The 25,990-nt window shown below is 57.5% G+C and overlaps 3 protein-coding genes across 7 annotated transcripts in view; 2 read left to right on the forward strand and 1 right to left on the reverse strand.

The window, feature by feature from the left end:
- Positions 1-2,682, forward strand: part of FAM120A (family with sequence similarity 120A) — a 97,751-nt gene extending 95,069 nt beyond the window's left edge. For all 4 annotated transcript variants that reach the window (XM_032306417.1, XM_032306418.1, XM_032306416.1 and 1 more), the window contains one exon: positions 777-2,682. In XM_032306417.1, coding sequence (XP_032162308.1) covers positions 777-1,088 — 312 coding nt within the window. In that variant the 3' untranslated portion in view covers positions 1,089-2,682. The remainder of the gene's footprint in view (positions 1-776) is intronic.
- A 1,707-nt stretch (positions 2,683-4,389) lies between these two features.
- Positions 4,390-11,823, reverse strand: LOC116570027 (collagen alpha-1(VII) chain-like). Its single transcript, XM_032306516.1, has 6 exons — positions 11,341-11,823; positions 10,607-10,697; positions 9,996-10,104; positions 9,862-9,897; positions 9,262-9,522; positions 4,390-4,986 (listed from the first exon to the last, which is right to left on the reverse strand). Exons 1-6 carry the CDS (start codon positions 11,821-11,823, stop codon positions 4,596-4,598), a joined length of 1,371 nt encoding a protein of 456 aa, XP_032162407.1. The 3' UTR covers positions 4,390-4,595.
- Positions 11,527-25,990, forward strand: part of PHF2 (PHD finger protein 2) — a 67,928-nt gene continuing 53,464 nt past the window's right edge. The window contains exon 1 of one of the 2 annotated variants that reach the window (XM_032306426.1): positions 11,527-11,919. In XM_032306426.1, coding sequence (XP_032162317.1) covers positions 11,822-11,919 — 98 coding nt within the window. In that variant the 5' untranslated portion in view covers positions 11,527-11,821. The remainder of the gene's footprint in view (positions 11,920-25,990) is intronic. The other variant, XM_032306424.1, reaches the window with a different exon arrangement.

Consider the following 25,990-nt stretch of genomic DNA (forward strand, 5'->3'; position numbering starts at 1 on the left):
GGAGCAGAGAGGCCTGTTCAGAAGAGACAAGTCACAAACCTTTGTGGCGATTATCGGCTTAGACTCACTTCTTGTGGGCTTGTCCTTGAGAGGACTTAGGTTTGCCTCCATTTCCCGGTAGAAGCGGGCCTCCCCCAGACTGTGACAGGCGGACGTGTGAGTTGGTAAACATGGAGGGAATCGTAGTCTGAAACTTCAGCTGGATTTATAGGGGTGGTGTTAAGGTGCAGCTGGTACTATCCAGAAGGATTGGGAAGAGCTTGGGTGGGGGTCTCCTGCAGGTCAGGATATTACCTACAGAGATGTGGAGGGAAGGGGCCCCAGGACGAACCTGCCGAGACAGGCATCTCCCAGCAGCAGGTCAGGCAGAAAGCAAGACAGAGTGTATTAGAGTGTGGACTGTAGAGGCCACAGACTTGAGAGAGTACAGAGTGTAGACAGTACAGACTGTAGGGTATGGAATGTGCACCACTAGAGTGTACATGGGGAGCCTGAGGCCGTCGTGAGGTACAGGCCGGAGTACGTGGGTGTGTGGAGCAGATCCTCCGGACAGGCTGTGGAGAGCACTGGGGTGGACGGAGGGCAGAGTAGAGCGAGTGTGGACCACGCAGCCCACAGAGCGCATGAGAGCAGAGTGCACACTCCGTGACGAGCGTGCCCCTGCGGGGTGTGCCACGCTGAACTGAAGCGCGCACTGTCTGGGCTCGGTGGGCGTTCCTCCTCTCCCGCTGTTGATCAACACTGCTCTCTTGCTTGTTGTCCTTGATTTTGACTAGGGCAAGCCTCCCTATGCTGCTTCAGCAGAGGAAGTGGCTAAAGAGTTGAAGTCAAGATCCGGGGAATCCAAGTCGTCCGCCGTGTCTTCGGATGGGTCCCTGGCTGAAAACGGAGCGGTGGCTGAGGAGAAGCCTGCTCCCCAGATGAACGGGAGCGCGGGCGACGCCAGGGCCCCCAGCCACTCGGAAAGTGCCTTGAACAATGACTCTAAGACGTGCAATACAAATCCTCACTTAAATGCACTAAGTACAGACAGTGCTTGCCGCAGGGCTGACGCTCTGGACGCTGCTGTCTTAAAGAAAGAAGAGTAAACTTATTTTTATAGAGGGTGAAGGATGCTGGAAGGGTAGGATTCAGGAATATCTGGAGAGAAAGAGAGCCTACAGTTATGTACATTTTTTCCTTTCCGTAAGAGAAAAATGAGGACTTTGGAAATTCGGATCCCTCTTTGATATCAGAGATTTAAACAACACATTTTTAGTTTTAACCAGTTGTAGTCAAAATGCTACAATAAAACAAAAAGAGAGAAAGAAAATGAAGAGCATTTGACTCCCACACTTAAAATGAAGTACACACAAAGTTTAAACTGGTTATGACAAAAGCCTATAGTTGTGTTTCTTGAACTATAAAGAAAACAAATTTTGGCAGTCTTTAAGTATATATAGCTTAAAATATCATTTTTAGCATTTGGCACCATATGTATGCCATTATCTTTGATTTTGCATTACTGTTCACAAGAAAGCTTTGTCTAAGGCTTTGATTTTATGATTATGAAAGAAATAAGGCACACCACGGTTTTTCTTTCTTACTTAAATCTCATCACTGTTGATGTGGTTCTTTTGTGTTAAAAAAAAAAGTGCAACTATCAAAACTAAAAAATTATAGAGTAATATTGCCGTTCTGCTGATTTTAAATATGCAGTACATCATACTTACTTTACAAGCAAGTTAAATGGAGATAAAGTTGAAATCATAGAAGATGCAAATGACCTTTCAAAATCAACACAATGTGTTCTGAAACTTTTCGTGACTTAATACCATGCATCTGTGATCAATGAACTATGTGGTTTTGATCGGACGTAGACCATTAGTGCTACTACTTGAGCTAACCTTCTGCATGGTTCATAATTTTTAAAGTGTGTAGTTAATATTATGCATGTTATTGTCCTTCCATTCTTACCAGTATGTGCCCATTTGCAAAACAAAATGCTAATAATCAGTAATAGTCCTATAAAAGATGTTAACTCTGTTTAGTCATTGACTGATCTTGCTCTAACCTTAAAATTTTGTGATTATTGACCTCTGTTGCATTTATTCTAAAAACTCCCCAAAAATTATCTAGCTGTTTCAAATATCAACATTACCCTGGTGTATTCACTGCTGTATGCATTATTGTTCTTTGTTGCTGTTTTATGCCTTCATATTAGCAAAATATGAAATTCTGTGAAAAACAAAAAAAAATCCCTTTGATCTTTAAAAAAAAAAACAAAAAAAAAACAACCCCCCCTTCTGTAGCAGGAAACAAATTGCTTGTTCTTGAGAACTTTCCCATCAAGAATTTAGTAGAAGCAGGTATACTTATATCATTTTGATGTTTTTGTTACTGTTTCCAAACAATGTACTTTGAAATCAGAATCACTTCTTATTCGTTTTCATATAATTCTCCTGATGCTCTTCATCACACATTAGTGATCAGAAATGAGATGTAATTCCCCAATCCCTGCCCGCGAGACCTGAGTAGGATCTTACTGTAAGTTGAAGGGAGTTCTGCCCTAACTCATGGATTGTGCAAGAATGAACTGCTGTTGGGTCTGACTGATTGTAGGTGGGTTGTGGCGTGCTGTACCGAAGGCTATTGAATGCAACTTACAATGCTTAATAAAAATCTTTATTCTTTTAGTATAAACGCAGCGTGGCTTCCTGATTCAGCCGGCGGCCGGGGTGGGGTGTCCAAGCCCCACAGACAACACACACACCCGGGCTGGTCGTCAGGCCTTAGGCTGGGGTGCGCCCAGGGTGCGGGGTCGGTGGGGGTCCGAGCCCAGCCGACAACACACACCGGGCTGGTCCTCAGACCGCAGGCTCGCGAGCACCCGGGATTCGCGGCGGGTGGGGATCCGAGCCCCGCGGACCACAGACACGCGGGCCGATGGTCGGACCGCAGGCTCAAAGACAGCGCACTGAGAGCTGCTGCTGCTGCTACTACTGCCCACGTCAGCCATCATCGGGGCTCCCCCGCGGCTCTGCCCATCCCCTGCTGTGGCCTCTCCAGGGTCGCTCAGCCGGCAGCGCTGAGGACAAGCCCGAACCAGCGCTTGGGGAAACACCGGCCACAACACTGTATACTAGCGGAGGGACGACCTGTTCCCTTCCGGCCTGTGCGCGGGGCGGGGCCTGAGCTGCTTCCGGTCTGGGGGCGGGGCGGGCCCTGAGCTGCTTCCGGCCTGTACTTAGGGCTGGGCCGCAAGCACTTCCGGCCTAGGTCTGGACGGCGCAGGGCGGGGCCATGAGCACTTCCGGCCTGTGCTCGAGGCGGGTCCGTGGGCGCTTCCGGCCTGTGCTCGGGGCGGGGCGGCGAGCACTTCCGGCCTGTGCTCCGGACGGCGCGGGGCCGCGAGCTCTTCCGGCCTGTGCTCGTTGCGGGGCGGGGCCGTGAGCGCTTCCGGCTTGGGCCCGGGGCGGAGCAGGCCCCGCCCCACTCGCGCGGGCGCTGCGCGCGCACCGTCCCCGCCCCGCGGCGGGCACCGGCGCCGGTGTGGGTGAGGACAGCCTCTGCGGCCTAGCCGCTGCTCTGGGGCAGGTCAAACGCTTGTTTCTCTTTGTAAAAAGAGCGTTTGTTGATCATGTTTGCTTGTTTAGCCGCTGCTCTGGGGCAGGTCAAACGCTTGTTTCTCTTTGTAAAAAGAGCGTTTGTTGATCATGTTTGCTTGTTTCAAAAGTAACACGTTTATTGTAGTAACTTCCGAGGGTGCAGCTAGACAGAAAGGAACCGAAATCACTCGCGGTGCTCGCCTCCTGGCGCACCTGCGTCTGTCCCTCTCCGCGGCCCGCAGACGTCTGTGGGTACGTTACAGCGGACTCCAGCTGTAGTGAGGGGTCTGCGTACGGGGCACGGCGCCCAGGACCACCGAGGCCAGCACCACTGCGCCCAGGTCCACCGCCATCAGCACCACGGCCCAGCACTGCAGCCAGCACCACCGCAGTGTCTTCCCGCCACTATGTTCTGCTGTGACACAGGCCCCACACAGTGGCTGTACCAGTGTTCAGACTTGGACTTAGTACCAGACTTAGAGGGCGGCAGGGGCCAGCTCTTCATGGCACTTTCGGTCCAGGGTGCAGTCCAGGGGTGTGTATGTGAGGCTGCATCGGGTAAGAACACAAGGAACCCACAGGGCAAGGGCCTGTGGCAGGGAGGGCTGCTGGGGCTGGGGACGAATGTCATCTGCAGAGCAAGGTTGGGCTCAGGTCCAGGGCAGGCATCAGTGGAGAGAGAACCCACAGGTGCAGGGAGAAGCCACTGCACAGGGTTCTTGGGTGCTGCTGGCACCTGGGAGATGGGAGCAGTCTCCAGGTGGGCGCACACATCCCGTGGGGAATTAGCCTCTCACTGGAAGGAAAGCCAAGGGGAATGAAGGGTGTGTTGGTCCTCAGTGCTGACTAGCCCCGCTCTTGGCCAGTGGGACAGGAAGGTGGGTTTCTGGTTTTCACCTGCATTGCTTCAGTTGTCCGTGAGGGTGACATTTCCATTTGTGCGTTAATGTGCCCTCAGTCTGTCCACGCTCCAGTCAACAGATTTTTAATATCCTGGCTTTTTTTATTCTAAAAACCCAGGCCAGGGCACACATCCCTCTCAGCACCCTCTGGGTGGGCACGAGGACGCCAGCTCTCTCCTGATGCGGTCCCCTCAGGACCGGCTCTCTCCTCCCGCCATCTTATTCTGCCGTGAATTCTTTGGACAATGCCTGATTCGCTGCCCTTTCCCCTTTGCTCCTTATTCCCCACTTGGTGGAGTGAGCCTTGCAGAGGTTGCTTTGCCCTCCCCACGGGGGGCCTCTGGCTGCTGAGGACTCGGCCTCTACTTACTCCTCTCCTCACAGCTTCCCCAGCAGAGCCAGGGACCCCATGGACCTGCACCAGGCGCTTCACCCTGTGCTGTGTGCTGGACTGTGCAGGTGATGTCTCGCGGACCCCAGGAGGCACAACCTGGGGGCTGGGTGGAAAAGACCCAGGATGGCCTCGGTCCATTGTGCCCAGCAGGCCCCAGCAGCTCACGAAGCAAGCCGCTGGTGGTACTGCAGCAGACTGACCCAGGTCTCATCACACTGCAGCCAGCCCTGGCATTTGTGCAGATCCAGCTCCTCAGACCTGACTGATCCAGGCGTGGGTTGTGTAAGTATCACCTGGGGCTGGCTCTCCCAGAGTAGCCCGTTTGCCCTGTGTTGGTGTTCTATGAACAGCCCTCCTCTGGATGGGAAATTAGATAGTCACTGGGCTGAGAACCTCTTATCATCAAGCTCACTGCTTCCCAACATCACAGGGCCATCCTAGAGAGGCTCAGCAAGAAGGGCACTCTCATACAGTATCAGGAAACCCCAGAAGGTTTCCAAAGTGCCCATGGGTCATTGTTCATTTCACTGGGTTCTGGAGCAGATCAGTTTGGTCCAGGTCTCCCAAGGGCCTACTCTTAGAACTCTCTTGGCATTCACCAGATGGCTTCCTGTGTTATAAGAGCACACATCCAACCCCAGACTAGTACCTCCTTCTTGACTTCTCCCACCCTCCAGACCGTTCTTGTCTGTCATCTGTTCTGGCACACAAGCTCCTCAGCGGTGGGATGTGTCTGCCTGGTTCCTGGCCATAAGACCTGCACTGGTTGCGCACTGACATGCTGGACTGCCTAGGTGGAAAGGGCAAACCCCTTGACACACACAACCCACAAAGCTGAATTATGAAGAAACAGGACATCTCACAGACTTGCAGCTATTACCATGACTGAATTGATAATCAAAAGACTCCCAATAAAGAAAAGCTTCGCCGGTGAATTCTATCATGGATTTAGAGAAAAATGAATACCAATCCTTAAATTCTTCCCCATTGTTGAGGAGGAGGGAGCAGTGTTGAAGCCAGCATTGCCCTGATACCAGAGCCAGACAAAGACTCTAAAAGAAAAGTGAACTGTGGAAACAAGAACCCTCAAGACCCCGATGTGACTTTCTCAGCAAAATACTGGGAAACTGCATGCACCTGTGAGTTAGAAAGATGGTACACCACGACCGAGTGGGATTAGTTCCTGGAATGCAAGGATAGTTCTGTCTCAAGATCAAGCCCTGTGAGATGCCGCCCTAACAGAATGAAAACCCACAGACTCATCTCACCTGATGCAGAGAAAGCACCTCACAAAATTTAACACACTTTCATGATAAAAATAACAAGGAATGGAAAGACACTTTTTCAGCGTAGTAAGGCCACATATTAAAAGTCCAAAGCAAACATCATACTCAATAGTGAAAAAGTTCAAAACAAAACAAGATCAGAAATGAGAAAAATTCCACTTTTACCACTTCTACTCAACACGGTATTGGAAGTTCTAGCCAGAGAAATTGGGCATGCATAAAAAACAAACAGCATCTAAATTAGAAAGAAGTAAAGTTATCTGTTCACCAATGGCATGCTTTTATGTACAATCTCAAGACTTAAAAACTCTAAAGATTCCACAAAATACTGTTAAAAGTAATAAATTCAGCAAAGTTGCAGAATACTAAATCAACACACAGAAATCAGTTTTGTTTCAGTACACTAGGAAAAAACAATCCCCAAAGGAAATCAGCAACATGATTCCACTTAAAATAACATTAAAAAAAAAAAAATTCTTGGGGCGCCTGGGTGGCTCAGTGGGTTAAGCCACTGCCTTCGGCTCAGGTCATGATCTCAGGGTCCTGGGATCGAGTCCCGCATCGGGCTCTCTGCTTGGCAGGGAGCCTGCTTCCCTCTCTCTCTCTGCCTGCCTCTCCGTCTACTTGTGATCTCTCTCTATCAAATAAATAAAATCTTAAAAAAAAAATTCTTAGGAATTCACTTCAGCGAGGGGACAAAAGACTTGTGAGCTGAAAACTGAAACATTGCTGAAGGCAACAAGACACAAAGAAGTGGAAGCACCTCCCGTGTTCGTGGATCAGAATATTAACATTGCTAAGATGGCAATAGTACCCGAAATGACCTACACATTCAACGCAATCCTGTCGAAATGATCTTAGCCCTTTTTGCAGAAATGGAGAAGCCAATTACCAAATTCATATATAGTTGTAAGGGGCCTAGAAGAACTGAGATGATCCTGAAAAAAGCAGAGTTGGAGGCCTCACACTTTCTGATTCTGAAATTTACTACAAAGCTATAGAAATCAGCTCAGTGTGGCATAAATCTAGACATACTGACCAATAAAGAAATAAAAAGCCCAGAAATAAACCCTTGCCCACTTGGTCAAGTGATTTCGACAAGGGTGCCATGACCATTTAATGGGGGAAAGAATTGTGCTTTCAACATGTGGCACTGGGAAAACTGCATGTCCACCTGCGAAAGCAGGACCCTGAGCCTTACTAACACCAAATACAAAAATTAACTCAAAATGGATCAAAAGCCCAAACCTAAAACACAGGGTGAAATCTTCATGACACTAGATTTGGTAACGACTTCTTGGATATGACGTCAAAATGCACAGGCAACAAAAGAAGAAAAAAAGAGTTGAACTGGATTTCCTCAAAATTAAAAATGTTTGTGCGTCAAAGGACACAACTGATCAACAGAGTGCAAAGACAACTGCTAGAATGCAAGGAAACATTTGCAAATCGTCTCTTTGATTAGGGGTTAATATTCAGAATATATAAAGACCACCTACAAGTCAACAACAACAAAAAACCCAGCCCAAATAAAAAATGAGGGAAGTCCTCAAATGGACATTGCTCCAAGGAAAACATACAGATGGCCCAACATTTAAAATGCAAATCAAACCCATAATGATCAGGGAGTGGCACTGAAAACAAGTTTTTGCCATCAAAAGCTAGCATTATATTGAATCAAAATAAAAATCTTTACTTCAAAAAAAAAAAATCTTTACTTCAAAATTTAAAAAACAACAAAACCCACAGTGAGTCCCACCTTAGGACAGCTACAATGAACGCGCACATACACAACCAGAAAACAAGATTGGTGAGGATATGGCGAAACTAGAACCCTTGTGCACGTTGGTGGGAAAGCAAACCGGTGCAGCCACCCTGGAAAACAGTGTGGAGGGTTCTCAAAATGTTAGAAATACAGCTACCCCATGGTTCACCGATCCCAGTTCTGCGTATACACACAGAAGTAAAAGCAGGGACACGAACAGATATTTGCACACCCACATTCATAGCAGCATTACTCACAACAGCCGAAAGATGGGAACAACTCAAGAGTCCTCCGGCAATGAATGGACAAATCAGACGTGGGTTATACACGGAATGGAACAGTACTGAGTCTTTCAAAGCAAGGAATCCTGACACCTGTTACAGCACGGCTGAACCTGGAGGACACCGTGCCAGGTGAAGTAAGCCAGTCACAGAGGGTCCAACTCCGCAGTTCACCGACATGCAGGTCCCTAGAACAGTCCAGCTCGTGAAGACAGGAAGTAGAATGATGGGCACCAGGAGCGGGTGGAGGGGTGATGGGGGGGCTCGGGTCTACTGGGGCCAGGATTGCAGAGGTGCACCATGATGGCTGCACAACACCGTGAACGTACCTAATGCCACAGAGCTGTGCTCTCAGAGTTGGGCAAAACGGTAAAGGTTATCTTGTGTATGTTGCTGCCATTAAAAGAAAAGTCTGTGCTAGCCTTCATTGTACTTTGTAGAGAGGGAGGGAACTGGCGTGACCGGAAACATGCTGTGTGTCCACTGGGCAGCAAGGAGAATGAAACAAGGCAAATAAAACAGTCCTGCCCTTGAGGCTGGCTGCGGGGTGTGTGCTGCTGGGAGTCCCCCTCTCGGCCCTGCCACAGGCCCGGCCACGCGGGCAGGTGGGGAGCTCTTGACGCTTACATGGGCTGCGTCCCCAGGAATGGCGTGGACTTGGTGGGCACTGAGGCCCAGGGCAGACGGCATGGAAGGGGCGGAGTGTGGGTGGGCAGCCAGAAGGGACACCGGCATCTTAAGGCCACTGGCCCCTGCTTCCTGGGTCCAAAAGTCTGGCCCTGTGCACTGCCCCTCTCTGCATGGCCTCTGAGCCCAGGTTGCTTTAAAGGGCCCTTGTTCCTTCCCACCCACCCCCACCTGCTGCCTGGTCTCCCCAGGGCACTGAGGGCCATGTGTCACTATCCCCCTGACAGCAAGAGGAGCTGCGACAGAGCACATAGCAGGTGCTCAGTGCACACCTAAGGAAATGAAGGAGAGGGAGGAGGAAAAGGTGGGTTTTCTGGAGGGTGACCACAGGGAGAATTTGGGACCCACAGGATGCTTACTTTAGTCTGTAGTCGACCCGCAGCCTCGGAGGAGCCTCGGGTAACAGGAAAGCATGTCTGCGGACACTTCCAGGTGCAGTGGACACGTGCAGACGGGGAGGGCAGAGCAGGTGGAATGGCCTCAGGTCCCCGGAAGTCTGAGCTCCTGGCCTGCTCCTCCCTCCCGCCAGCCGGCCAGCTCCTCGGGAGGGACCGAGCGGCTTCCGCCTCCGTGTTCCGGAGAATGGCACCCATCTGGGTACCTGTCTGTGGAGCTGGGGGCTGCTGGCCGTGCAGGGCTGATGCTGAGTGCTTCCCAGGCAGCATGGGGCAGGGGGAGGGGGGCGGTGTGTGCAGGGGACTGCTGCTGGGGCCTATGAGGAACTAAGCCAGCTCCTGGTGAGCTAAATGCTGGGGTGCTGTCCTTGTTTGGAGGGCTGCAGCACAGGGCCGGCCTCACTGGACCACGAGCGGGTGGAGGTGGGCAGTGAGCCCCACAGCACTGCTGCGGGGCGGCCGTCACTCAGCAGTGCCAGGCCAGCGCCCTGGGCCCCCCTGCAGACCTAGCACCATCCATCTGCACTAACTCACACTAGGGTGTTAATGGTGGATGGTGCTTCCCAGAGCCTTCGGCCCCAGGTCTGGGGAGGGTGACAGCTGCAATTCAGGTAGGAAGGCACTGAGCTGCTACACAGGGGCTGGGGGCTGGGGGCTTATCCCTCCTCCCCATCACACAATATCTTTTCCACTCTCACTCCTCATGCTGGAGCCTTCCAGCTAAGGCCCCGTCGCTGGCACTGCTGAGCTGTGGTCCAGGGTCATCTGCTGGGGATGGGCGGCCGGCCACGCTGGGCTGCGTTTTGGCTCAAGAGCTGGGAGCACCTCCACGGAGCTGCCTGCAGGCGGGAAAGGTAGCTTTGAGAGGCTGCAGGCCTCAGGTGAGCACCTGCCTGTCAGGGCAGCTGCTGCTAGGCAGCCTGGACCAGGCTTTCTGTCCAGGCTGGAATTCTGGGCTTCGGGTGGCCAGCCTCCCCCAGGAGGAGGGGGCAGAGCACGGGAACACAGGCAGGCTCCCTACTGCACATCAGAGCCCCTCTGCTCCAGCACCCCCAGAGGAGCATGCAGGCTGGGCTGGGAGGGGGCAGGGGACAGGTGGGTGGAAGGAGCCCTCAGAGGCCCCCACCCCCCAGACCCTGACCAGCCGGCTGAGGCTGCAGGGCTCAGAGCAAGGCGGCAGCACCTCCTGCCCACCCCTCTAGCTCCCGCTGCCCTATAGCCACATTCCTGACACGGACTGGAGGCCCTCTGACCAGGGATGGGGGCGGGGCTCCAACTCCACATAATCACTCTGTCTTTATGAGCTGACCTGTGCCAGCGCACTCCTGGCTCCCCTGAGTTCTGTCCTCCTCTGGGGGCTGAGAGTCAGGAGAGTCAAGGATCCTGTTCGGGACGGCTGGCTGTACCCAGCCCAAAAAGGAGGAGGGAGGAAAAGCAAGAGAAAACCCCAGCTGCCCCCTGTCCCTCTGCTGGGTAAGAAGACAGTTGGAGCCAAGTAGTTGTTTCTTGGCCGTCTGAACGGGAAGGACATCCTGAGGGTCTCATCCCACACCCGGGGGTCTCCGGGGCCTGCCTACCCCTGTATCCTCAGATCACTTTCTTTCGTGGTGCCCCCCTTCCCTTGCATTCCCCCCTTCCCTGGTCCACCTTGTGCTGACTTGGTTCTTCATCCATCCTCCCCCACAGGGGGTCTCCCTGGCCCACTTACTCCTGGCAGAGGTCCTGGTGGCCTGCCCTCTCCCCTGCGGGTCCCCCAGCCCACGTTCTCCCCCCAAGGGATCCCTCTGCCCACCTTCTCCCTGGCAGGTCCCGCAGACTACCTCTTCCTCCAGAGGGGTGTCCCAGCCCATCTCCCCCACGGGGGACCCCCTGCCCTCCTCCCTGGCCCGCATTCCCCGAGAGGGATCCCCGGCCGCCTTCTCCCCCACTGGGGTCCCCTGGCCCTCCCCGACAGGTGCCCCCAGCCCTCCTTCTCCCCCCGGGGGTCCCCCGGCCCTCCTTCTCCCCAGCCCACCTTCTCCCAGGCAGGCCCCCCCGGCCCACCTTCTCCCCCAGAGGGGTCCCCCGGCCCACCTTCTCCCCGGCAGGTCCCCCGGCCCGCCTTCTCCCCGCGGTCCCCGGCCCGCCTTCCCTCGGCGGGAGCGGCGGCCCAGGCCGGCGGGCGGAGGCGGCGCCACCCGGGGCGCTGACGTAGAGGCCGCTCGGCGGCCGGGGGTCCCTTCGGTGGGGCCGCGGCTCCCCGCCCGCCGCCCCCGCGCGTCCATTCCCTTTTGTGTCCCGCGCGCGGCCCGGCCCCGCGCACACTCGCGCCCTGCGCCCCGGGGCCGGCGGGCGGCTCCCGGCGCGGCCCTGCTCCGCGCGCCCCGCTTTGTGTGGACGCGCCGGCCGGGTGCGCGCGGGCTGTCGTGCGCCCCCGGCCCCGTCCCGGCCCCGGCCCGGCGCGGCCCCCCGCCCGGCCCGCCCGGCCCGCCCGGCCCGACCCGGAGCGCAGCGCGGGCCGAGGGCGGGCGGGCGGCGCGCGAACATGGCGACGGTGCCCGTGTACTGCGTGTGCCGGCTCCCCTACGACGTTACCCGCTTCATGATCGAGTGCGACGCCTGCAAGGACTGGTTCCACGGCAGGTGAGCGCGCGGCCCGCCGGCCCCGGCCCCGGCCCCCGGCCGCCCCCCGGCCGCCCGGCGGCTCCCTCCCCCCGCCAGCCCTGCCCCGGCCCTGGCCCCGGTGCGCGCCCGCCGCAGGCCCCCGCCGCCGCCGCCGCCTGCCGCCCGCCGGCCGCGCGCCCTTTTGTGCCCGGGGCGGGGGCCGGGGCCGGGGCGGGCGCCCCTCGCGCGGCGCACAAAGCGGGCCCGGGGGCCGCGCGGGGAAGTTGGGGCGCCGCGGGCCGGGCGGCTGACAGCGGGGGCCGCGGGGAGGCCGGCTCCAGGCCCAGGCCCGGCCCGCCGCCTCCCCCGCGAAGTTGCAGGAACTTTCCCCGCGCGGGCCCCGGAGAGGCGCGAGCGGCGGCCCGGACGCCGGCGGGCCCGGCCAGGGGGGCGACCGGCGCGCCCACCCTCCGTCGCGGCCCCCGAGCCCCGGGACGCGGTCAGGGCCGGGTGGGGTGGGGGGACCCCGGCCGGTTCCCCCCCCAACCTTCCCTCCCCTCTCTCTCCGCCCCGCGGGGGTGGGTGACAGAACGGCGTCGGTGGGGGTGGGGGTGTTGGGGCTCCACCGCCTCCTCCCGGGCCGGCATGGTGCCCCGTTCCCCCCTTCTCTGCTCCAGACAGGGACGCCCCGGGTTTGACTTGACCTTATGCTCTCTGGGGGCCGTGGGGGGGGAGGTAGAGTTGGGCCTTGGCCCGTGGCCGTGACCTGGCCCTGTGCCTAGTTTTCAAAGCGAGGCCCCTTCCCACCCAGAAGTAAACCGGGAGGAGGAAGAGGAGGTGCCCGCGGTGCCCAAACTGCTCCAACAGGTTCTCACGTGTTTGGGCCTGGACAGGACGGGGTCCGGGGGCTGGCCAGGGGCTGGCCAGGGCTGTGTGTCCTCCGTGGCTGCCCCCTTGGACCCAAAGCCAGAGGGGCTGGGGATGGAAGGACCCTGTGTGCTGGTGGGTGTTCCCCGAGTCCCCAGAGGAGAACCTCCTGCTTGTTTAAAGGGTAGATGGGCCCGTTGCCCTGCCAGTTCCCATGTTGGGGACCCAGGCAGCCAGATGTGACAGGAGCTGCTCAGCTGGGTCAGAGCCAGGCCAGGGTCCCAGCTCAGTGCCTATGACAGGGACCAGGTGAGGAGGGGTTGGGACTGTTCTCAGCAGGGACAACTCCTGAAATTCCCTGGGCCTAACAGGCTGCCTTCCTGCCTGTGGATGCCCAGGGCTGCAGAGCCCCTGGGGCCTGAACATGGGACTCTCCCGAACTGTGCTGCTGTGCACCCACCAGCTGGTATCCCCTCCCTCAAAGTTCATGGCCGGACCAAGGGTGAAAGCCGCCATCTGATCCTTCAGGGCTGCTCTGTTCCAGAGATGCTGGGAAGCTGACCCTGAACACCCTGCATGTGGCAGGGGTGGGGGTTGGGGGGGGTTGTCTTCTCTCTCTTCCCCCACCTCACCTGGAGCCTGCTGAGCTCCCTACCTGCCCAGGCCTGGGGAGGGCCTGGGAGGACCTTGGGCTGCCCAGGGGCCCACTCCACTGGGTTGGGAAGGCAGGCGAGGTCTGAGCTAGACTTTGAGATTGGGTGTTGGGGGGAACCCATTAGTGAAGGGCAGGCAGGGGAGAGGGGCTGAGGGCTGGTGCCTGGTGGGTGGCATGCCGGACAGGCTGAGACAGAGCTGGGGAGACGTACGTTTGGGGAGGCCTTACTCCTTTCTCCGTTCTCAGTGGAGGTCTTTGATTTGGTCCAACGTAGGCACAGGCCATTTCATCAGCTCAGATTCATTGCCATCCACGTGGGGTGGGCCCTGGGGTCTGCAAGGGGCTGTGTTTTTCCCCCTCCTGTGGGCATGTTTTCTGTGCATCTAATCAAGGGCCCCTTGCAGGAGGGAGCCCTGAGGCTGTAGCTTTCCCAGGTAGCTCAGGGCAGGTGCCCAGATGGGGCACGCGGGGTCGGGGTCCAGCCTGGGCCATCCGTGGCCCTCACAGCCCTGGGCACCCTCCCTCCCCGTCCCTGCATGGACCCTTCTTCTGTCACAGGAGAGTGTGCGACGTGACGATCCCTGTGCTGTCTGTCCCATCTGCAGGTAGTCCTGGCTGACCCAGACTTTTTTAGATCCACGTCCCACCTTGTGGGGGACTTTGTGTTCAACAGCTTGACTATTTTATTTTGTTTTATTTATCTTACTTCATTTTTTTGAGAGAGGGAGGGGGTGGGGAAATCCTAAGTAGGCTCCATGCCCAGGGTAGAGCCCGACACAGGGCTTGAACTCATGACCTGAGCCGAAATCAAGACCCTTGGACACTTAGGCGACTGAGCCACCCAGGCGCCCCTTGACTCTTTTTTTTTTTTTTTTAAGTTAAAATACTTTATAACTTTTTATTTTAGAGAATTTTGGACTTACAGAGTTACAGAAATGGTTCAGTGTCCTTATACATGTCACGATGCCTCGTCTGAAGGCAGCCCCTGCCCAGACCACACTACAAGCAGGACAACTGAGGCAGAAACAAGCGTGGGGCTGTTAAGCAAAGTGCAGGCCCTAGCAGGTTATTGGGGCAGGTTTTCCCTGTGCTGTCTTTTTCCTATTCCAGGACCCCAAGGTGCTTTTCAGTGTCCTGAATATTTCTTTTAGAGGGAAACTTCGTATCATTCCCTGAAATAGCATATTAGTGGAACTTGCCGTAGACAGTACCTGTAAAAGTAAACATAACTGTTAAAATAACAGGCTCAGTCTTGTCCCACCTGTGGTCCGTCACCTCTCTCCAGGGCACCTTATTTTGGGAGGACTGGGAAGGGTCTCTGTGGTTACCCACACTCCCAGTGGCCCAGTCTTTGCTGGGAGGTCTCCAGCAGTGTCCCCAGGCCAGGGCGTGGTTGGGGCAGCCCCATTCTAGAGGCAGAGCCTGCTCCCAGAGTGCATTTGCCTCTGCAGGAAGCCCGAGGCACCCTGAGTCGCCATCCTACTGGTCCCTAGGGAGGCCTCTCTGCTGGGCTGGGCTGGGCTGGAAGCACGGTCCGCCAGGAAGGCAGGAGCCAGGGTGGCACCCCATCCCCTGGGGCTGGACCGCCTTGTCAGCCCCTCCGGTCTTCACCTGCACCGACTGGCATTGCCTGGGAAGCCCGCTTTGACTAGGGAGGGATGGAGTTGTGGCCAGCCACCTTCTGAACTGTCTCGTCTGTGTGTCTGATGGGCAGGTGTGGCACCCGTGGGCACTGGGGCCTGTCCTTCTCCTGGGTGGGGCAGGCGCTGGGTGGCCTGTGTCTTCCACCAGACCTCCTGTGTCCTCCACCCCGGCCTGCAGCGAGGCATGTGGCTGCCGGGGCTGGTCGCTGTAGTGGCCAGGATCTCCCCTTGTCACCACCTGGGTGCAGAGAGTCCCGGTCTGCAACAGGAGTGATTCTGTTGAAGTGTCAGGCGTCCCAGAGCTTTCTGGTGCTCTTTCAGTCACCTGTTCTGTCGATTGCAAGGGGCTTTGGAGACAGTCAGAACCATTGATTTTAAGGAGCCCGAGGCTGGAGGTACAGTGCGAGCCCTTCAGCGACAGAAGTTTCACTGATTTCTTGGTCAGTGTTTCTGGGTGCGTGTTCTCTGTGGGTTGGAGAGGTTCCTGGGCTCGCAAGGCAGATCTGTCTTCTCTTGGGATTCCTTCGACCAGAGTCAGACTTGCACACGACGAGCTCCGTGGCAGCCTGGGGTGCCCTGTCCAGTCCTGAGGAAGCCCCGTGGGGGCAAGAGCAGGCACGGGGCAAGGAGGCTGCATCAGGGATGGCCTCTGGTATATCCGGAAGAGGGAGCCCGTTGAGTTTCTGAGCCCAGGAGTGGAGGGTGAATTTGATAGGGCTCCTCTGGCTGTCATGGAGACACAGGGTGGGGAGGGGGGGCGTTTGGGGGGGCAGGGAGACGAGGAGGGGGGACAACGGCAGAGGGGCCAGGAGCCAGTCCCCAGATGGGAGATGGTGGGCACAGCAGGGGTGGGGCTGGGGTGCATTCTGGTGCGGATTCCCTCTGTCTGGGCTCCTTGTCACAGGAAGGCCCTATCTCTGGGCTCCCCTTCCCAGGGCTTGTTGGCTTTTGTGGGCTCTTGCTATGCCTCTCATCCCTCCCAGCCATAAGCTTCTTGGGGCAGAGCCGCGTCGGGGTCCTCGGCCCCCATGGGTGCCAGGTGACACTGAGCAGAGCTCCAGGCCGGCCCTCTTGGCCCGTGGAGTATGTGTCCTCGGAGGAAAAGGAAGGCCCATGAGGGTCAGTGCACAACCGGAGGGGCCTCTTAAATCCTTGAACCAGATTCCTGAATATGGGACGAGGTGGAATCGAGGTGTGTTTGGTGGGTTTGCAGGGAAAATGATGGATTAGAACAAGAAATTCTCTGTGCGTGAGTTTAAGAAGCGCTGAGCAGGTTGGGGAGACCTCCTGGGTCTAGAGGGCAGAGAGGAGGGCCCTGTCCCTTGGTCCTTAGTTTTGGAGTTGGACTCACTGAGAGGGCCAGAATGTTTGCTTTTAACTGGAAGCAGTAGCCGGAAGCGTGCTGGGTGTGAGCGTCGGTCAGTCCTGCGGCTGGCACCGGTCGGGGTTGCTCGGGCTTGGGCCTGGCTGCAGACGGCACCTCGGCACCCCGTCCTCTGGGGCCACCCCCTCGCCTCTGCACTCACGGCGTCTGGCCATGTGGCAGGGCTGTATCCCAAAAGAATGAGGGGACTGAGCGTCAGTGTCGACCAGGAAATGGGGGTGTGCTGGAAGAAACCAGCTCCTAAAACACCTGGTGTGGGAAGAGCGAAGCCCCCACTTGGCTTCTAACTGGCCGATGTGGCTGCAGGGCCCCTCTTGGGCTGCTGTCTGGCATGGGGCTTCCTTCTCTTGGTTGGTTCCCGCGGTGGCCTGGCTGGTCATGGGGCCGGCCCTCTCGTCCTCTCACTTCAGGCAGAGGCGGGGACGTGGCTCCTCTCGACCAGCAGGTGCACACGTTCAGTTTGGGTTCTTCTGGCTCAAGGGCCGGAACAACCTCCAGGCACCGACAACCCCATTCATGTCCACGGTTTCGCAGACCCACACGGAAGGAAATGCCTTTGAGGCCGGGACTCACCTGTGGCGCCAGGTGGGCAAGCTGGGCTCTTCCTGGCAGCCCCCCCCAACCAAGTCCCAGCTGTGCCCGGCGCCCCACCGCCTTGCTCAGAGCCGCGTCTCTGCCTCTGCCCCTCTCCCTCTCGCTCCTTCCTCTTTCCTATCTGCCTTGGTCCTCAGCTCCTTGGCTTGGTGTGGGAGACCCTCACCGTGCTGTAGAGTCTGTCTGCTTCCCCGCAGTGCGCGTGGTCATCTGCGAGAAAACACGGGATTCCAGCCAGTGGCTGGCTGTGATCACAGAACATAAGGACTGGAGGTCCTTGTGGTGTTCGTCCAGGCGAGTGGAGAACTAGCCTTTTATCTTTTTTTCTTTTAAATTGGGAGTGAAAGTCACACATCGTGACCGTGAGTATTTTAAAGCGCGTGGGTTATGGTATCTAAGGTTGCTTCGGTCTGGTTCCCAAACATTTTCATCACCCCGGAAGAAAACTCCGAACCCTTTAATCAGCAGCTCCGCACCCCCCGCACGCCTCTGCAGCCCTGGCCAGCCCTCCCCGTGTTTGCTGTGCCCCAGTGGATTTCACTGTTCTGGACATTTCCAACAAACGGCCCTACAGTGTGGAACCTGTGTGTGTGGCTTCTAACACGTAGCATGGTTTTTAGGGCCTTCCGTGTTGTGGCGGGTGTCCGAACTTCACGGATGTTGCTGGGGCCGAGTAGGTACTCCCCCGGGCAGGCGGACCGCGTTTCTGTACCCACTCGCCTGGCGATGGACTTGGGGTTTTCCCGTGGCCGCTGTCAGCGGCGCTGCCGCGAGCACTCGTGTACGGATATTTGTTTGAAGACCTCTTTTTGTCTCTTTGGGGAATTACTGTGTCCTGTGGTTATTCTGTGTTTAACTGTTGACGTGCCCACGGCTGGCTTCCACAGCGGCTGCCCTGTTCCGCGAGCGAGCGCCGACGTGGGAGCCGTCTGATACGGCTTCATCCTTGCTAACACCTGTTTTTCCCCACTCTAAGTCACAGGCCTCCGCGTGGCTGTGAAGTTGAATCTCATTATCATTTTGATACACGTTTTCCTAATGGGTGACGATGTCGAGTGTGGGTTCATGTACTCGTCGTCCCTTTGTCTGCTTTCATGGGAGGAAGGTCTGTTGAGACACTTTGCCCACATTTAAATTCGATTATTTGTTTTTTTATTGTTGAATTGTAAGAGTGTTTTATATGTTTTGGACACTTATCAGATACATGATTTGCCAGTATTTTCCCATTCTGGGAGGTGTCTTTTCACTTCTGTGTTTGTGTCCGTGGATCCACCAAAGTTTTAATCTCGGTGACATCCAACTTACCCTTTTTCTTCTGTTGCCTGCGCTTTTGGCATCGTATCTAAGAATCCAGTGTCAAATCCAAGGTCACAAAGATTGGCCCCTTTGATTTCTTCTAAGACTTTAAGAATTTTAGCTCTCCTGTTTGGTTTCTGATTTAGTTCATTTCTGTGTGATCTGGGGCAGGGATCACCTGTGTTTGTTTGCAAGTGCACATCCAGTCACCCCAGTACCTCCTGCTTAGAAACCCTTCTTTCCCTGTTGAAAGTCGGTAGCCTTATTGAAAAGCATTTGACCTCGCACACGGGTATTTCTTTCTAGACCCTATTCCGTTCCGTAGTCCGTGTGTCTTTCCTTAACGTCAGAGCCGTGCTGTGTCGGGGACGACAGCTTTGTGGTGGGTTTTGAAACCAGGAGGTGTGAGACCTCCAGCTTTGTTCTTTTTAAAATACTGTTTCAGCCTCTCAGGATGCCTTGCTATTCCATAGGGATTTAAGGATCTGCCCCTGTTTCTTGGGAAGGGGCTGGTGGGGTTTTGACGGGGATTGCCCTGAATCTGTAGATTCCTGCCGTAGGCGGCGCTGACCCCGAACGACGTTGTGTGTTCTGATCCCTGAGCTTGGAGTCTCTCCACTTACTTAGAGTCGGGTCTTTGATTTCTTCGGCGGTATTTTGTAAATCCTTCCTCCCTTTGTTAAGCTTATTGCTACGTATGTTATTCCTCTGGGTGCAGTGGTAAGTGGGACCACTTCTGGAACTTACTTTTTGGATCATTCATTGCTGGTACTTTTACACCCTTTTTAAAGAAATCACCTTTTAGCGGCTGAATGTTCAGAAAGAGGCGTGTACAGGGTGCAGGCGTTCGTGGGTGTGCTGGGGCACGCACACACGTAGCGGCGCGCCTGTGGACGTCTTGTGCCCATGTGTCCACACACATGGGGTGGGGTGCTGTCCTTTGTAACTGTTGGGCCTTGCCCCTGTCACATCCTGGCATTTTCCATACACTTGTTGCGGGGGGAGGGAGGGGTGCACGCGCAGGTCTCTACCTCCTTTGGCCTCTCCTTTGAGGAAACTGTGGTGGGGCAGGCGAGGCCTGCTGCTGGGTCTGTGTCGCATGCTGCCTTGCTGACCTTCCGAGTGCCCCCAGAGTGGTGGTGATGGGCAGTGCTGACTGGGAGGGAAGCCAGCCGAGGCGTGAGAGACCAGCTCGCTGAGGCTGACGCCACAATGTGATGGGTAGGACAGCAGTGCTGTGCCCCCAGAGACGGGGGTGCTGCCCAGGACCCCAGAAGGAAGGCAGGCCCATGCCTGCAGCATGGCTCTGCTCTGCTCCCTGGGTGGAGTGGGGCATGAGGACAGTGAGGGAGCCCCTGGGACAGTAGCCTGGGCTGTTGACTGAACCATGAGTTTGTGCTGGGGTCTCCAGCATCCCCAGGAAGCTGTGGCCATGGTCTCTGGCCCTGTGCACTAGGACTGGGTCCTCCGAGTAGGGTACCGTTTTCTGCTTCACACGGAGCTACAAGGTGGCCCTCATTCCTTCTTGTGCCTAACATAGTGTGGACAAGTGTGAGTGTCCAGATGGTGCCTGGAGAGTGCCCTGCGGCTAGTCTGCGGCTCGGGGACCCTCCACCCCCACTGTGGCCAGCAGTCTCACACCACAGTGCACCTAGCCTGGTGACAGGAACTCCGACACTTGGGAGCTCTTCTTGTCACTTGCCTGCTTTGGCCCTCATTTTGCTTCCTCTTGGACACCCTGTCAAGACCTAGCCTGAGTTTGGATATCAGGAAGCTGGGCTGACAGGGGGTCTCAAGATAGTGTTTCCAGGGAATGGTAGCATATCCCTGGAGACACAGGACCATTCCTATCCAGGCCCCACTCACCATCTTCCTGCGCTGACCTGCCACCACCTGGAGAGAGGACACGGATTCGGGGGTTCAGGTCCTATCTCCCTGCAGGAGTGACTAAGGCTGGGGGTCCTGCAGCATGACACTTGACATCCTGGAAAAATCCAGAAACTGTAGCCTGATGTAGTCTGCCTCCTGGATGAACAGGCCTGGGGAGGGAGCGGTGGGGCTTCCTGGAGCTCCCAGACCTTTGGGGAGGGGCATGCCACATGGGGCCACGTTGGAACCTTGTGTTGGAGTCTGGAAGCTCCAGGGTTGGTTCCTATTGGCGCGTGTGGAGTGTCTTTCCCAACTGTCTCGCACCCTGTGCCAGTCTCCCCAGCTGTTTTGAAGAGGCTTGTGACAACAGGGACACCTGGGAGGTGAGGGCGTTTCCTGCCACCGGTTTGCACCCAGCCCTGGGCACGTCCTGACTGTGGTCCCTTATTCTCCCAGCGACTCCTGAGGACCCAGGTCTGCTTAGGAGAATCTTGCTGGGAGAGGGCCCCTGGCCACGGGTCACCCAGCCCCCTCCCCACTCCAGCCAGTGAAAGCCACACTAGTTTTGTCCTGCAGGCAGCGAGGATTCCTCAGATTTCAGACGCTGGAGGCGATGGGCGTTGGGGTAGCTCCTCGCCTGCCAAGTGAGGCAGCTGTCAGGTCAGAAGTGGGCACCTCAGGCCCCGGGCTCGTTCTAGGCCCTGCAGGCAGTGCTGGGCACCCTCATGCGGGGCAGCCTGCTTCTGGTCAGAGGCCACCCAGGGTGCCCTGTCTGGGAGGGGATATGGGTGGGGAGGCGCCCTGGGATGTGGGCCACGGATGGGAGTTCCCTGATCCCTCAGCTCAGTGGGATCAGGACAGAGCGGCATGTTCTCTAGTGTCCGTCTGGTTAACCAGATCCTGTCCTCGTGCTGCAGGCTGTGGGTGGAGGGGCAAGATGGGGAGAGATCAGGGACCGGCTGCAGGGACGGGGGAGACACTGGTGGGAGGGAGAGTGCAGAGGTTGGAGCCCTGGCGGGAGGAAGTGGGGAGTTGGGGGGTGAGGTCCTGGGGGAAGATGGGGGTCCTCTATCTGGGGGAAGAATGGGGGCGGGGTGGTGACCCTTGGATCCCAGTCTGGATGCTCTTGGAACAGGCCCCAGCTTGCTGCGGGTGCAGGAGCGAGCTCTCCAGCTCCCCCGGCGGCAGGGTCCCCGGAGTCTGTGCTGTGTGCTGCCCCAGCCGGGATAGGTGCGTGTGTTTGAGGCCCAGGATATGGAGGTGGATGTGTGAGTGACCTGATCTCAGCAGCTGGGGGCGGGACTAGGGTTCGGAGGGCCCCTCACCTGCCTCCCCCGCTCAAAGGACGGCTGCTTTGGGCCCGACCTCGGCCAGCCGGCGAGCGCCGTGTCCCCTCCTGTCTCCTCCTCCCTCATCGTAAAATGTCTGGTGGGCCCTGAGGGCAGTGCCAGCCGCGGCTGGCAGGGTTCACTTCAGGGGGCCCTTCTGGCCGGTGGTCTGGAGCGGGGTGCGGCCCGCAGCATGGGGCTGCCCGCCCGGCTGCCTGGTCCACCCCGTGCTGCCCCTGCTCCCCCGCCCCGGTGTTCTCCCTCCTCCGCGGCCACCTCGAGCTCCTCCAGACTGGTCGGTGGGACGGTCGGTGGGAGTCGGCGGGAACGGAGGGCGCCCTGTGGTCCCCGCCTTGACTGTTGGCTGAAGGCTTGGGGCAGCAGGCAGGCAGAGCTGGGGACAGGCTGAGGAAAGATCCTAAATACTTGAGACTGACCTGGGGCAGGACACCTCAGGAGAGACCGTGTCTGCCGGGGCAGGACTGGCCGGCCGTGCTCTGAGCGCGGGGCAGGGTGGGGGTCGGGGGCTCGGGGAGCCCCGTGCGGAGCAGCCCTCCCTCCTCTGCCCCGTCCTGGGGTGCCCGCCTCGAGGTGTGGGAACACGCTGGGGTCACGGGCCTGGGGGGCTCCGCCAGCTGAACTTCGTCAGGCGGGAAACGGATTTCTGACTTGTATTTATGTACCGTGATGAGGAGCAACTGCCTTTATTCGTTCAGGAGGGGTCGAGGGGATGGATTTGCCGATGCAGCACTAGCACGTGGTGTTTCGAAGCGGAGAGTGTGTCATGAAAAGCTTGCCTTCTCCCTGGAAACAGCCGGGTTCCAGCTTCTTGAGAACGTGAGAGAGACCCCCTGTTTGTGCAGGTCGTACGGCCACTGCCCGCCCCCCCGTCCATGCGCGCCTGGGGACGCTGCTGTCCCAGGACACCGCTTGTCGCGCTCTGGCCGAATGGGCTCATCCTGCCCCTCAGGGCTTTGTGCCCGGGTCCGGTCTGCAGGCCTCCTGGTTGACATTCAGCTGGCTTCTCCCCCTGAGCTCCCCAGCTTCGGTCAGGGACTGTCCTGGGGTCTGCATTTACCTGCCTGGGAGCAGCCGTGTATGTCGGACAAGTTCCGTGACGGACGTGCGCGCGCGGGAGCGTGCAGGTGGGGCTGCAGGTTGCGAAACCGGCAGGTGGACGGTGCTGGTCCTGGTCCCCCGCTCGCGGGGCCGCTGTTTCCTGAGGCTTTCTGTCGTGGTCGGTTTGGTCTGTCACGCCCCGCTCCAGCGTGGAGGGTGGGGTTGTCGTGTGTGGGGGGGGTGTGTTCTCCCACTGTCCCCTCGGTCTGCCGCTGCCCGTTCTGGAGCCCTCGGCCCCAGAGCCTTTCCTGCCTGCCACGGTGGGGTTTCCAGCGAAGCCAGAGAGAGCAGGACCTGAGAAGTGAAGTGACGGGCAGCCTTCCCCAGATGGCGGGGGCGCTCCGACCCTCCCGCCTCCTGCCCCGCGGCCCTGAGCCCCCCAGACCTCCAGGGCTGGCAGCGGTTGAAAGCGTGCCTGTTTACTAAATATCCCCTCTTCCTGCCTTTTGAGGACTGTTGTGAGGTCTGGCCTCATTTCCTTTTTTTCTCCCTGTAAACTTTTTTCATTTAGACTTGTTTTAGGTTTACAGAAAAACTGCAGACATGATAGAGTTTGTGCGTGCCCCTGGCTCCGTTTCCCTGGCTGTCACCACCACGTGTCACCACCGTGCCCTGGTCACAGCTCCCTCAGCAGCCACCCTCTGTCCTGGTCCTCCCCACCTGCCCACCATCCAGCTTCCTCAGCCTCCTGGTCCCAAGCTGGCTTCTCAGACCGACCCCTTTGTGCTGGGATCCTGACACCAAAGACCCTTCGTGGCTTGCGCCCTACTGAGGAGCTGTGCCTTCACTCTCGTGCGCTCCCCAGGCGCCTTCATACCATCAGCGGTGCCCTCACCCGGACACAGACAGCCTGATGGTGGCGGCTCCTGGGGCACGGTTGTGGGCACACCGCACCTGGCCCTCATTACATAGGCTACCGCAGACGGTCGTGGTGCTTTTTCTTCAAGGATTCTTCCAGAACCCAAACTCATGTTGTTTATTAGATTTCAGTGTGCTATTTGGAAAAGAAGGATGTAATTAGCCTGGTCTTTGGAACGTCCTCAGAAATGCCAACAAGAGAGCAGCCCGGGCCCGAGGCTCTGCCTCAGAGCAGGTGCCACTGCCCTAGAGTGGGGTCTGTGAGCGGTCCCCGGGGAGCACCAGCCAAAGGCCCCTCTTTCCTGCAGGAGAGGGAGGCTGCACAGCTGTCTGCCCCTCTCTTAGCCAGCGCTGTTTCCAGACCTTGGGGCGCCCTCACAGAAGGGCTGGAACCCCCGTGGTTGGTGCTGACCTTCGAGAAAGGCCCCTGAGTCCCAAGCAGCACATGTCTCTAAGTGCGGGCAGCCCTGAGCCCCACTTGGGACACCTCCCATGTGGTGGATGTCTGTCTGCAGCGGGCCACTGTGGCAGCTGGGTAGGAGGACGCAGTCGGATGGCTGTCCGGGTTATATGCCCAGGCCCTCTCCACGGATCCTGTGAATGACCCAGGGACCTGGCTGGCCCCCAGAGGCCAGTATTGCCAGCCTCTCTGGGAGCTGGCGGCCCCCAGAGACCCAAGGGGGAGGGGAAGCAGCGCCTGGCAGCCTGTCCCCTTGCCTGGGCTTCCCTCTGACACTCTGGGGTTCGAGGATTTGGGTTCATTTTTAAGGTCCTGTGGGATACCTGTTGTGCAAGAGGGTCCCGTCTCCGGGGAGTTAGCAGCTGCCACCTGCATCGGAGCACTGCTAGTTAGAGGAGGAAGAGCCTCCTACAGAAAGGCCCCACGGCACGTGGCACCTGCCCTTAGCATCGCTTGGAGAGAGCCCTTCGGGCCTGGATGCATGCTGTGTGCGCCGGAAGTCACAGGCGTGCGTGCGTGCGTACGTCTGCGCGCCTGCTTCTGTGCTTCCTGGTGTCCCTCAGTGTGAGCTCCATGGGTGCAGCACTCTCTACTTGGTGACAGCTGTGGTCTGTGTGCGTGTCCTCTCACTCTCGGGGCCGCTCTGTGAGTCAGGCAGGGTCCCCGAGTTACAGATGGACACTGATGCTCAGTGTTCCAAACACAGTGCTGGGCTGAGTGCGGCCCCTGTCTTTCCCTGAGCTCATGGCCGTGAGCCACACTGGCCACCAGCCACTCCGGCCGCTGCTGAGATATCTCAGCGTGCCTGCTCCACGTGCCACACCCACAGTTGTGGCTGCTGGGCGTTCACGGTGCGGGGGGTGAGGCCCTCCAGGTTCCCATATTCCAATCTTTGCTTTTCTTGTCACATATGGTTAAAAATGAATGGCAAAGAACAGATCCTAGAATGTTCCAGCGGGACAGGATCTCCAGGTGCACCTGTCTCCTACAGGCCCAGCTGCCCTGAGGACCAAGCCGCCTGTCACTTGAGGGCTGCTCCCTGCAGTCAAGCACGGAGCTGGCCACTGGGGCCACCCCACACACGCTCCAGGCTGATGCCCCCAGTGGTGCCGTGGGAACTGAGGACCTGGCCTTACCTCCCTTGCTCTGGAGTCCTATTTCTGTTAATATGTCCTTGACTGCTTTTGCTGTGAGCCTTATCTTCCCAGCCCCCTTGTGGGTCTCGGAGGGCTTTAGGGAGCAGAGGGCTGCAGTTCCGGGAGCTCCCGACAGAGGCGTCTGCTCTGCATCTGCACGAGGCTGGTTTCCCTAGAAACTGCTGGAGTAGACTCTCCAAAACCTGCTTCTGATTCTTAAAGGGACCGCGCGCCCTTTATCTGGAACGTCTGTTAAAAATCCACTGGAGCAGGTTTCAGAAACATAGACGTTTTGAATGTTGATATAACATATGAAGGACCCCAGGCCGTCTGGCGAGCGGGTCGGGGGATGGTGAAGTGGACCGCAGTGACACACAGGAAGCATGTTCAGGGGAAAGGGTTTCCGCTGTGACATATGAGGGAAGGAAAGCGCAAGTCAGAGCTGGTGTGCACTCGTGAAAACAAAACACACCTGAAGGAAACCTGCCAGCGTGTGGACACGGTTGAGAGGAGGTGTGTGTCCTCCGCTGTCCTGCGCAGGGCCCCCCTCGAGGCTGGCTCGCGCTAGGCCACCGCGTGGCTTGTCTGGTGCTCGGGTGTCAGGCTTGTCTCCCCATCCCCATGCTGGCCCCATGGCCTCCCAGGACGCTGCTGCAGGTGCGCTCTGCGGTGTTTGGGCCACTCGGCCACCTGGAGCCAGGGGAGGGCCCAGGGCCACGGTCAGGTCACCTCCGGGTGACGCAGGAGGGCACGCCCCTGGGAGTCTGTATCCGGTGCTGTCCTGTTGGCCTCGCCCTGCCCCCACAGCACTGGGGGTTCCACATGAGCCCCCCCCTTTGCTGTGTGTTCGAACCTGTGCCCTTGGAAACTAGCTTTACTCTGTGTGTTCTTTGTGCGTGTT

The sequence above is a fragment of the Mustela erminea genome, chromosome 12, assembly GCF_009829155.1.
Source record: "Mustela erminea isolate mMusErm1 chromosome 12, mMusErm1.Pri, whole genome shotgun sequence".
NCBI lineage: Eukaryota > Metazoa > Chordata > Mammalia > Carnivora > Mustelidae > Mustela > Mustela erminea.